The sequence below is a fragment of the Mobula hypostoma genome, chromosome 6, assembly GCF_963921235.1.
Source record: "Mobula hypostoma chromosome 6, sMobHyp1.1, whole genome shotgun sequence".
Lineage (NCBI taxonomy): Eukaryota > Metazoa > Chordata > Chondrichthyes > Myliobatiformes > Myliobatidae > Mobula > Mobula hypostoma.
This window is the reverse complement of record NC_086102.1, coordinates 85,421,461-85,434,871: the sequence shown is the minus strand read 5'-3', so window position 1 is coordinate 85,434,871 and position 13,411 is coordinate 85,421,461. Positions and strand designations below refer to the sequence as shown.

General features: G+C 43.7%; 1 protein-coding gene across 1 annotated transcript in view; it reads right to left on the bottom strand.

The window, feature by feature from the left end:
* cab39l (calcium binding protein 39-like) overlaps positions 1–13,411 on the bottom strand; it is a 60,458-nt gene that overhangs the window by 30,573 nt on the left and 16,474 nt on the right. The window contains exon 2 of the mRNA XM_063051113.1: positions 6,650–6,783. Within this exon, the coding sequence (XP_062907183.1) occupies positions 6,650–6,757 (108 nt within the window). The 5' untranslated portion in view covers positions 6,758–6,783. The remainder of the gene's footprint in view (positions 1–6,649; positions 6,784–13,411) is intronic.

The window sequence follows — 13,411 nt, the reverse complement described above, 5'->3', positions numbered from 1 at the left end:
GTGTCATTATACACCAGTCATTGAAAGTGGGCATGCAGGTACAGCAGGCGGTGAAAAAGGCGAATGGTATGCTGGCATTTATAACGAGAGGATTCGAGTACAGGAGCAGGGAGGTACTACTACAGTTGTACAAGGCCTTGGTGAGACCACACCTGGAGTATTGTGTGCAGTTTTGGTCCCCTAATCTGAGGAAAGACATCTTTGCCATAGAGGGAGTACAAAGAAGGTTCACCAGATTGATTCCTGGGATGGCAGGACTTTCATATGAAGAAAGACTGGATGAACTGGGCTTGTACTCGTTGGAATTTAGAAGATTGAGGGGGGATCTGATTGAAACGTATAAGATCCTAAAGGGATTGGACAGGCTAGATGCAGGAAGATTGTTCCCGATGTTGGGGAAGTCCAGAACGAGGGGTCACAGTTTGAGGATAGAGGGGAAGCTTTTTAGGACCGAGATTAGGAAAAACTTCTTCACACAGAGAGTGGTGAATCTGTGGAATTCTCTGCCACAGGAGACTGTTGAGGCCAGTTCATTGGCTATGTTTAAGAGGGAGTTAGATATGGCCCTTGTGGCTACAGGGGTCAGGGGGTATGGAGGGAAGGCTGGGGCGGGGTTCTGAGTTGGATGATCAGCCATGATCATAATAAATGGCGGTGCAGGCTCGAAGGGCCGAATGGCCTACTCCTGCACCTATTTTCTATGTTTCTATGTTTCATGATGTTACTGGCCTTTTCTCAGCATTTTTCTGTAAATACGTCCTAGATGGTGGGTAGGCTGGTGCCGGTGATGTATTGGGCAGTTTTAACTACCTTTTGTAGAGCCTTCCTGTCTATTGCAGTGCAATTTCCATACCAAGCAGTGATGCAGCATGTTAGGAAGCTCTCTACTGAACATCTGTACAATATGACTATAGATGTACACAGTCCAGCTCTAATCAGTCTTCTCAAAAAGTAGAGGCATTGATGAACTTCCCTGGTTGTGCAAGATGTGTAGACTTAGAATACAAATGTATGATCTAATTTGCTTGCTACTAACTACCAATCTTAAATTCTTAACACTCTCCTACTTTTTTTTTGCAAATTATTTTAAATTGGAGTCTCTGTGTACTAATCTCATCTTCAAAATAAAGTTTCACCTGAATGCACTTTCTAAACTTTTAATTTTGAATGTCTCAATTAATTCTTTCCTGAATTATCTACAAACTACATCTTTTCTAGCCTTCAAAACTCTCACCCTGACACCCTTGCCTCACTTTGTCTGGAAGGGAGGCCTGATACAGAGCTTCAACTTGAAATGTCAATGATTTCTTCCCCCTGCCCCCCCCCAAGTTCCTCCAGCACACTGTTCGTTGATTCATTTTTGTGCTCTCTGGTTGTGTTCATAAAACAGAGGATCAGCAAGTTTGAAAGGCCTGATTAATTTTCTGCCCACTTTAAAGATTTGTTAATGTAAATCCCCAGATTAATTTGCCTTTCTTGTTCTTCATTATAAAATACATTATTTCACATTTCACCCTATTAAAATTCAACCTGCAATGCAGCTGGCCATTCTACTGGTCCACGTCTTCCTAAAAGTCTGCTGCTGCTGCCTACATCACTGTTTGCAACATTGCCCAGGTTTGCACATTTAATTGATGAGAACATTGCTGGCACCCATGAATGCTTTCTAGAAGTGGAGATAAGCCATTGCCTTGAATTGGTAACATTACTGACTATATACTCCATGTCTTTGGTGGCGGGGGGGGGGGGGAGAAAGAGTCCATGAATTTAGGCCCAGCATTATATTCCCAAATTAGGATAGTGTCCCACTTGAAGGCAAACATGCATGTGGTGATATTCTCATGTGCTGATTTTCCAATGTGCCTTGACCTGTCAGATATTAGCAGACACAGGTTTAGGAGGTACCGTCAGAGTGACTTGGGTGAATAAATAAAAATTCATTTATTCAATATTTTAGCCACTAAAATTGGAGCAAGTACCTGGGCTGCATTGTTCTGGATAACTACCATCTGATAAATCTGCTGACATACATGTACATCAGAAGTAGTGTTATTTCCATGGAGTGTCAGGATGCTCCTGACAATTTTCTGTTGCAACAGTGATCAGCAACTTCAATATATGTAATTAAATCATTCAACTGCCCAGGCATAATGTTGCAGCACCTTATAAAAGAATAGGCTTTCGTAATTGTGAAGCACAATCAAATGAATATATGGTTTCACGAATCTCAAGTTCTACATCCTCAAAGTAATGAAGTGTAGCAGGCTATCCCAAGCCACATAAATGTAAAAAAGTTTTAATCAGCACTCAGCAAGTACAAGTCCTGCTTTCAGATTCTGCAACCTTCTTCAATTAGGAAAAAGACGGACAGCCATTTTATGTTAAAACTTGCTTTTGTATGCCACACATCCGGGATTAAGGAAATATTTACCAAGGTATTAACAATTTCCAACAGAGAAACAAAGTGTAATACAGTATGTTCAGTCTGCAATCCCATTTAAAAATTAACTCAACCATTCTTCACATTTCATTTTTTATTTCTAACACATTTTGTTTATTAAAACAGACAATGCGGGGGGGGGAAGAGTCAGAAAGAAGCAACACAAAAAAGAGGGTGTATGGGTGTGAATACAACAGTGGGAGGTGTGGTTCAATGAAATCATATGAAAAATCAGAAGTAACAAGGTAACAATATTTGAAAAGAACAAAGATTTATAACAAGGTTGAATGGTTTAGCCTATGTACAATTCTTTCACTAATCCACTATGATATAAAGAGTTAAACAAAGACCCTCTGTCACGTTAATATTTTAAAGACCAAGTTAAAGCCAAGAATTTGATCACATTGTGCATGTATTAGTATGCAGATACTCAGCATATGTACATCCAATATGTTAACTATCTTTTAACTGGAGATGTTAGTCCATTTGGATGAATGATTCAGTGCCATTTTCAAATATTTGACATAACTGAAATTCAAACCTTTGGCAGTTCCTGAGCTTTGATGGAACCCAAAGCATTTGTATTTCAATACCCTTGTATTTGATCAGAAGGGAGCAATTTCAAGATCTACGCCAGGACTTCAGAACAAATATGTGCAGCACTGTGGGGCGGGAGGTGCAATCTTTGAGAAAAAAATTATCAAACTAAGACACATTCAAATGAACACAAAAATATTCTTCACACTGTTCACAGAAAGGGATTTCATTTGTTCTCGTCGCCATCTAAATGGCCAATGTCAAATTTTAAATCTGGTTATTTCTCTCACCCCTACAAACAGACTGGCTGCTTCATTTAGTTCCATTTATGAAACAAGACATTAATTGAAAGTGGGTACGATAATGAAAATCCTTTTATTCCAACAAATCCAAACAAAATGTTTTAAAAGCATAATATTATAAGGTTTAAGACAGCAACCATCGTATCGGTGCCAAAGAAACCTGCCTAAGAGACTTATCATCTGTAGGCATTAACATCAACCATTATGAAAGGCTTTGAATGGCTGGTCATGAAACACATCAAAATCCCTACTCCCAGCAATATTGAACCCTTTCCTGTTCACTTATCACTCAAATTGATGTGCTGATGATGCAGTACCCTCTGCCCTCCACTCTGTCCTGTCCTATCTGAAAAATGGGAGTCTCATATGCCAGACTGCTGTTTATAGACTTCAGCTCAGCATTTAACACCATCATACTCAAGAAACTGGTGGAGAAAACTGTCCTTGTTGGGTCTCAACACCTCTCTCTGCAACTGGATACTGGACTTCTTAACAGGAAGGTCAGAGTCAATCCATGTGGGCAGCAACATCTCTAGTTCCATTATGCTGAGCACTGATGGTCCCCAAGGCTGTGCACTTGGCCCACTGCTGACACATGACTGCATCGCAGGATTCAACTCAAACCATGTCATCAAGTTTGTGGATGACACAACAGTGGCTGGTCTCATCAAGAACAATGACGAGACGGAGTACAGAGAGGAAGTGGAGTGGCTGGTGGATTGGTGTGAGAAGAACAACCTACGCCTGAACACCATCTTCCAGTTTAAGATGGCACTACCAAGGCATACAACAGTTTACTGGTAGATCCAAGGGCAAGAAATTTGACTAAAATCATTACTAATAACACCTTTTCTGAAGAAAATTGGAGTGAACTATCACCACAAACAATGAAGAAATAAGCAGAGGAAACCTGATTCGAAGGGTGCAGCGCAAAGCCAAAACACAACATGTTCAAGACGGTATCACGGAGGAGTTATATTGCTGTCGGAGATGGATTTGGAGTGAGTGATTTGAACAGGAGTCAAGCAGAAGAGTTTCGATGCCTGCCCACTAACCCAGTTGAGAAATTAGATCGCTCCAGGCACCAAGCCTATTTGATTAGATTGCTAATGGCTTCAGACTGGGTGGCACAAGTGTATCGCTGCTCTGGGGTCTGGGTCCGAGAACGAGGCACTAACCGGTGCTTGGACAATTTAAATGCCAGTCCAAATAGACTGGAAAGCCCGTGTCAGAAATGGAGGCAAGGGTCAGGCTGATTTTGCTCATTTTCCTGCAATGTTCATTCATCTCTTGGGAGTGAACTGCTGACTGCTGTGCTACAGAGACTGAGTCTTGAGTTGACTCCGGCTGTTCCAGGGAGAAGATCTAAGGACTCAACCTGGTTCAGAATGCTGTTGCTTGTGTGCATGACTGTTTCTGTTTTCTTTCTCTGCATAAGGATTTGGTCTTTTTTTAAAATTGGGTTCTATAGGTTTCTTGCTTTGTGGCTGCCTGTAGGCAGGCAAATCTCAAGATGTATAACTTATATATTCTTCAATAATAAATGTACTTTGAATTTAAATTTGAAGATAAAGGAAATCATTGTGGACTTCAGGAAGGTGTAGATGAACAATCCCCCTCTGAATACATAGCTCCTCCAGAGAGAGTTAAGTGCACCAAGTTCCCAGGGGATCACATCACAGATGACCTCACCTGGTCCCTTAATTTTGCCTCCCTGAACAAGAAGGCACAGCAATCCCTCTACTTCCTAAGACGAATTAGGCAAGCAAGGCTCCCCCACCCAATCTTAACCGCATTTTACAGGAGCACCATTGAGAACATCCTGACAAGTTGTATCGCCATCTAGCATAGGAGCAGCTGAGCATTGGTCCAGAAGTCCCAACAAAGGACTATGAGAACAGCTGAGAGGATCACAGGGGTCTCCCTACCATCCATTGGGGACATTTACCAGGAGCGCTGCATACGCAGAGCCCTTAGTGTTATTAAATATCCCACCCACCCATCCTGCATCCTCTTTGACTTTCTACCATCAGGCAGGAGACTCTGATGCATAAAAACAAGAACAGTCAGGATGGGATACAGTTTCTTCCCCCAGGCCATCAGGCTTCTGAACTCCCTACCGCATCATATTCAAAGTGTCACTGGCTAATATGTTCCATACCTTACAATATTTAATTTATGCACTTTAATTGGTTATTTACATGCAATTCATCTGTAGATTTTATCCTTACCTTCACAAGTTATTGTGTGTAATGTGTTATGTGTACCACTGTGCTTTACACCCTGGTTAAGAGACACTGTCTCTTTTCTATATACATTATATACATGTATAATGCCCCGGTTAAGATTTCTACTGCTATACTGTGAGGTATCTTATATTAGCAGCTTTCTGTAAAAGCAGTGTGTCCTGCTGGTAATACTGTTTTAGCTTCAGCTAAAGATAAGGAGCATGTTCTCTAACTTAGGAATGTTGTGTCAGCCAACCAGGATTGCCTTGGTACTCTTGGTAATTTTCTGCCCAATGGATGATTTGGGAGAGCTGGGTGGGATCAGATTTCTGAACGACAGTGTCTGGTTTAGGGTCTTTGGGCGGGAGCTGCCGAGCAGGGCACAAGGGAAGATGCTGCAGAATGCTTTTCAAAGGAAAGACCCCACTGTAAGAAGTACTTTGTGCAGACAACTGGCTCCAAGGAGGAAGTGCTAATACTCCTGAGAGAGCCTGTTCGTTCAAAATGGTCTTCAAGGGGGTCAGACTGTGGCTGGTGTCCTTCACATGAAATGCGGGCTCAGCACGCGAGTAAAGCGATACTCCCGACTACTCCAGAAATGAGCTCCAATGTTTATGTGCACATTGGAATGGCAATGGGCCCTTTTAATTTCTTTTCCTTTTCTGTTTGATAAAGTTCAACATTGGTAAATTCACTTTCTTTATAATTTTATGCTGGTGTACAATGTCATTTCTAGGCTACCGATAACTGTGTATGGGCAATACTTACAGCATTCACTCAAATTGAGCTTCTTTTAATTGTAACATCCCAACATTCCTGTTTGGTCGTAACCCAAATCATACCGACCCTAGACATATATTGTTTATGAAAGGTGGCTTTCTTACCACTGAGTCACATGGCTGTTAACAGTTGGCTAACAAGTCAGTTTTGTGTACAAGCTAAGTGAAAGAATTGCACATGCATATAGTTAAATGACAACAAACTTGACTTGATAATTACTTAATTCAATTGTAGAATTTGTATTGAACAAGATCAATTATAGAATTTGTCAGCTTTCAACTACACTTCATACTGCACATCTTCTCATACATTGAACAAGATTATTCCCACACGACAGCATCTTTTCAAGCAACATTGCATACCTTTTCAGCCTTCTTGTCTGAAATATGCTGCTTTTCCAGCATTGCCATGTTCTCTTTGAGATTTCTTACAATGTCTGCTGGACTTTTGTGTGACTTGAACAGCGGCATTTTCTGTTATTTCACCCTGGATTTACCTGCAAGTAAATAAATCAGCAGAAAATAATTAGTTCTCACATTTTAGTGTATTCTACAAGTATGTTATAATAATTGTTAGTCATGTTAACTTCATTTAATGTAGCTAAATGTCATTAAACTCTGGAAGGGCATATTCTGTGCTGTATCTCTAAAAATAAATAAATAAATAACTTTATTCATTAAGTCCTGTTTTAACAGGAGCTTCAAAGATACCAGGCGTGACTGGAATATCAGATTTTTCTCCATTTACGTAATCTGATAAAGTGCAGGAAGTTTTCCAACTGCCATTTTCTACTGTCATTCATTCCCAGCTCAATCACCAAGCAAAAAGTGAGTGGGGTAATTAAGACACATCTTTATTTTTTGTCCTGCGTTCCATATTAGAGATAATGAAAGAAAGTCTAAATACTTAGCAGCAGTTTCCTGTTACAAGGGTTAGTGGGAAGGCTAAGGAGTTGGAAATAGCTGAAGTATCTCAGTTGCTCACTTGAGACAGGATACAAGTTCTACCCGAGGAATATAGTCTCCAAATATTTTATGGCATAGATATAGTTTCAGAGAACACTACTTATACACGTTTAAAAACTACACATCTTGTAATTCAGATTTTTGCAACATGTGTATTCATGAACTAGATGGCAACATAATAAAAAGTAATGAACTAATTTTGTTCTCACAAGGAATAGCTGGTTGTTGAATTTTCCACATTACTGACTGCTTCACAGTCCAGAGGAACCTACCTGCAATATTTTAAAACTGCTCTTTACGTCATGTAACCTTCATGGAGACAGAAGCTAAAGGAATTCAGAGCCAACAGTTAGACTTTAACTAGGTTTTGATCTGGCTAAAGAAACACGAGGAATCATTAATCAAACCTAGCTCAGACTACTGCAGCAAAGACGTTCATTGTGATTCATTCTGTTAATGTACTTTTGGAACATCCTATTGAATGAGGCTAGAGTAGTATCCATTCCGAGCATTTCCAAAAGCACTGAGGTATTTCTTTGTGATTGGATGACTCAGTGTTCATGACATGCCAGCACCTGGCCTCACCAAGCGAACCACTCATCCATTATAGCAAATCGAATTCAGTGGATTTCCGCAAATCTGATTTTTTGCCACTAGCCATCCAGTCATCATGCAGATCAAAAAGGCATTTATCTTACAACAATGTTGAGGTTCTAACAGCTGCTGAAATCCTCATTTTCAGTGGTCCTGTGGGATCAGAAAGACATACTTCCACTATAGTTCTGTGGGTTCTGAGATGAATAATAAAAACAATATTGAAACCGAACATTTCCAGATGGAGCAAGTAGTACCTGACAGGACAGGTGAATGTTAAGGATGGGAGGTGATCCTCCTTATTTAGTTAAAGGCTTTTGCGTGCTCTCAGTGCACAGAGCCAAAGGTTAACTAGCAACAGAGCCCTTTCTTCAGTTAACTTGCAGGTTGAGTCAGTAGTAAGGAAGGCAAAAGCAATGTTGGTATTCATTTCAAGAGGACTAGAATATAAAAGCAAGGATGCAATGCTGAGGGTTTATAAGGCATTGGTCCGACCACATTTGGAGTATTATGAACAATTTTGAGCTACAGATTCAAGAAATGATGTACTGACATTGGAGTGGGTCCAGAGGAAGTTCATGAGAATGATCTTAAAGAATGAAAGGGTTAATGTATGAGGAGTGTTTGATGGCTTTGGGCCTGTCCTCACTGAAATTATATTTTTTATAGTGGGGGAGTCTCGGACCAGAGGGTGCAGCCTTAGTATAGAACAGAGTTCCTTTTGAACAAATATAAGGAGGAATTTCTTTATCAAGAGGCTGGTAAATATGTCAAATTTATTGCCACATTTGGCTGTGGAGGCTGAGTCACTGGGTATATTTAAAGTAGATGTTGATAGGTTCTTGATTAGTAAGGGCATCAAAGATAACGGAGAAGGTAGGAGAATGTGGTTGATAGGGAAAATACAGTCAGTGGCCACTTTACTAGGTACCTTCTGTACCTAATAAGTGTCCACTGAGTGCATGTTTGTGGTCTTCTACTGCGTAGCCCATCAGTTTTAATTTTCAATGTGCTGCGTGTTCAGAAATACTCTTCTGCACACGTGGTTGTAACTTGTGGTTATTTGAGTTAATGTTGCCTTCCTGTCAGCTTGAACCAGTCTGGCCATTCTCCTCTGACCGCTCATTAACAAGGTATTTTTGCCCACAGAACTGCCACTCACTTGATGTTTTTTTTTGATTTTATGCACAATTCTCTGTCAACTCTCAAGACTGTTGTGCAGGAAAATCCCAGGAGACTAGCAGTTTCTGAGATGATCAAACAACCCAATATAGCACCAACTATTATTCCATGGTCAAAGTCACTTATATCATGCAGCCCCCCCAGCCACCCTCAGGGTCGCTCGGCTCGCTGTCATCTAGGGAAACAGCCTCGGCTCTGCCAAACTGGATAATTCGTTTGTGTGGATGCTGTGTGAGGTACCCCACCCTGCCCAAATAACAGACAATACACCAGATGCAATTAAATGATTTACAGTTTATAGATATTACTGGAACTATATAATTAAAAGAGAATAAAATATAAAAGGAAAATAAAAGGCGCCACACTTATCAAAGTTCAATCTCTTCGTGCACAAAAACCGTTGGAGCTCAAGGACCTTCTTCTTCACCCTGCGACCCCCTCGACCGGCCACCTGGGACCAACAACGGTGGTCGACCAGACGTTCCACACGAGTCCGTCTCCTCGCCGAACGTCCCGCTCGGGGTCCGACCCCATTAGGGACTCACAGCACCTCGTCCATCCTCTGTCTCGCTCTCCCGCCTTCTCCCCCAAAACCCCGCGCATACAGTATCTTCAAATACACCAAAACATAACAACTATCCCAATTGGTTAATAACGTATTTCTTATCACCCTCTAAATCACAACAAGCTGCTAGTGCAAACTTTCTCAGCGTTTAACACAACAAAGCTGCATTCCCCAGATTAACATAACAAAGACGCCATTTTAATTAGCCTCTGCAGTAACATAAAAATCGAAACCCCCTTACACTCTCCCCACACCAAATAAAGTCATGTCCTCATGACTTCTAAATAACTCGCCACCCAGTCCTACAGACACACAACATACACATACACAGATACACACAGTGACAGTGCTCCCCAAACAGTGGACCTTACTCCTGTCCCACAGGCGCTAAATAGGCCAACCTATCTGGGAGCTTCTTAACCCTCTGAGACCTCTGTACCCCCTCACCTAAACCCAAAAGGCTCAGACACTACTAGGGATTCCTGGGGCCTGCTTGCCAACTCCTCTCTCGCTCAGGCCACCACTACAGCTCGGAGCCCCCAGTCCCGTGTCTGGGGCCCCGCCGCTCCTCCTTCCTGATCCTGCCATAACTCAGACTGCCCACAGCTAGCTCTCCCCACTACACCTGACTCAGTGGGAGAAGGGCCAAAGGTCTCTTCCTCAATCACGGGGACGTTAGCAAAAGGCAGCATGTACCACATGTGCAGCACATCATCCTTTGAACCCGTATCCTTCCTCATTCCCTCAATCGGTAGCTGCTGTTTGAGTTTCTCCAAACTGAAACATTTAGCCGGGGCTACCCCTTCAGCCTCCTGCAGTCAAGACGTCAGCTTCTTTGGGGACTCCTTCAACTCTCGCCACAGCCTCCGCAGTTCTGACTCAGGGTTCCTGGCCATCTCAATCTGGGACGCAGTTACCCCACCCTTCTTCCACCCAGACCTGAAAAGCAGCAGTTAAAGAATGTTCAGCCTCCGGTTGTTTCTTCCTGAGGGCATCTTCCAGGTCAACTTTCAGTTTTTCCACTTCATTTAAACTCGCGATAGTCACCTTCAGGTTCCTTTCAAGCATCCGCCTCCCTTTTCCGAGATCTGTCCTCCATTTCTTCACCTCCTCGGGAGTGTAGTCAAACTCCCCTCCCTGGGCTCTCGGTTTTCTGTTGACCTTAGTCAGAACACTTTCTTGATCTTTCCCAACTTGTAAATCTTCCAATCTGTTCTGAATGGACGTCTTGAGTTTCTGCTGATCCCTTCAAAGGTGGGTCATTGTTTCTTCTCGCTGGATTAATTCATCAGTACATGACCACAGTGCGGTGCAAATCCCCTCTCTTCCCTTTGTCTCATTCAGATTGACGACCTGCGTTTCCACCCCCCGGTCCACCACCGTCTGTCCCAACACCAGGAAGTTCAACTGGTATGTCGGGTCATCTTCCTCACACTGCACCAAACTCCTCCGGCCAAAAACTCCTCCACATTTGACACTTCACTTCGGTCGCCCAGGCTCAGCCACTCACCTCGCCTCATAGTCCCCCCAGGCGAATCCAAGCTCTAGGCAGTCATCCACATACGTCAAAACTCCACATACCTTCACTTCCCCCATGGTCTTCCTCATGCCCCGCGGGAAAGATGCAGGGGCTCCGGATATGCCCTTGGGCATCTTTTCGGATCGGAAGAATCTTAGGGAACTAGTAACAGCCGTCTTCGGCTCAACAGCCGCACTCCTCAGGATCTGGCAACATCCACTCCTCAGATGCAGCACATTAAACCACATCGCATCATCCCCACACACGCTGCCTTCATCTTCCATGCCGCTAGGGTACATTTGCCGTGACCTCTCTCTCACTGAGGTGTCTTCAACGGTCAACTCCCCTCCCTCGTGGTGGTTCGGAGCGTCTACTAAGAGGGTCTCACCCTCAGCTACTTTCCCCAAGCCGTACCACCGCTGGGTCTCGTTTAAATTCGGTACCGCCTCAAGGCTGCTACACACGTCCTCAGAAGCAACTCCACACGCTGGGTACCCTGAAAATGCCTCCATGAACTCCAGGGTCATTAAACAATCATCGTCTTCTGGATAACTACTGCCACTGGTACCCAAAGTCTCCGGTGCCCTTGCGGTTGTCAAGGATAAATGCTTCAGACACCGGTTGTAAAACGAACTGTACAACAGCTTGATCTGTGCCCCAGGGTCGAGGATAGCTTAGCATCGCTTCCCTCTATCCATAGTGACACCCTGGGGCGTGGCCCCTCTAAGCCTTCAGGAATAGGGTCTTTTCCTTTCGGAAGTTCATTGGTACATTGCTGGGAACGTGCTTCCCCAGAGACCCCAAGCCGTTCCCCCACTGGGCCTCCACTAAGTTTCCCGACACCTCTCTGATCAGCCGGACAACTGAAGGAGGGGCTGATCCCCTGAAATGATCCCCCTGGCACTGCAAGCAATTTAGCCGCCCTCCTAGCCAGAGAAGACACACTGAAAACTCCCCCTGCCCCTTTCAAATAACTGACAGCTGTCACTACGGTGTAAGTGAACCTGACAGTTCTAACACCGTCACCAGCCCGCCTACTCAAACTCTCAACCAATCCCTGTCGCTCTCCCTCAACCGAGCACTGCCACTCATCTAACAACTGAGAGATCCGCTCCGCCCACGTCTCGCACTCCTCCGCCCCTCGGGGTGGACACCATCCCAAGTGCCAGGCGGAGCCCGCCAGAGCTAGAACATTTATTCGCAGACTCTACCTCCAAATCAGACCACTCTTTCCTCTCTCTCCCAACCGCATGGACAGCCCCTAGTGCCACCTCCAACTCATCAATGCTAGTCTGAACTCGAACAAAGACCTCACCCACCACGCATACAGCAATCACCAGCAAATAACCCACAGAGACACACATTACAGATTTAAACAGGGCACCCACACAGCATACCAGCAGACTCAATCCCAGACAAAGCCCACACAATGTAACCCCCCTGGCCACCCTCAGGGTCGCTCGGCTCGCTGTCGTCTAGGGAAACAGCCTCGGCCCCGCCAAACTGGATAATTCGTTTGTGTGGATACTGTGTGAGATACCCCACCCTGCCCAAATAACAGACAATACACCAGATGCAATTAAATGATTTACAGTTTATAGATATTACTGGAACTATATAATTAAGAGAATAAAATATAAAAGGAGAATAAAATATAAAAGGAAAATAAAAGGCGCCACACTTATCAAAGTTCAATCTCTTCGTGCACAAAAACCGTTGGAGCTCAAGGACCTTCTTCTTCACCCTGCGACCCCCTCGGACACCCTCAACCGGCCGTCTGGGACCAACAACGGTGGTCGACCAGACGCTCCACACGAGTCCGTCTCCGTCTCCTCGCTGAACGTCCCACTCGGGGTCCGACCCCGTTAGGGACTCACAGCACCTCGTCCATCCTCTGTCTCGCTCTCCCGCCTTCTCCCCCAAAACCCCGCGCATACAGTATCTTCAAATACACCAAAACCATAACAGCTATCCCAATTGGTTAATAACGTATTTCTCATCACCCTCTAAACCACAACAAGCTGCTAGCGCAAACTTTCTCAGCGTTTAACACAACAAAGCCGCATTCCCCAGATTAACATAACAAAGACGCCATTTTACTTAGCCTCCCCAGTAACATAAAAATCGAAACCCCCTTACAATCATATTTCTTCTTCATTTTGATCTTTGGTCTGACAGCAACTGAACCTCTTGACCATCACTGCATTGAGTTGCTGCCACATTATTGGCTGATTAGATATCTACATTAATGAGGTGTTCCTAAAGTGCTAATTGAATTAGCCATGATCGAATGGCAGAG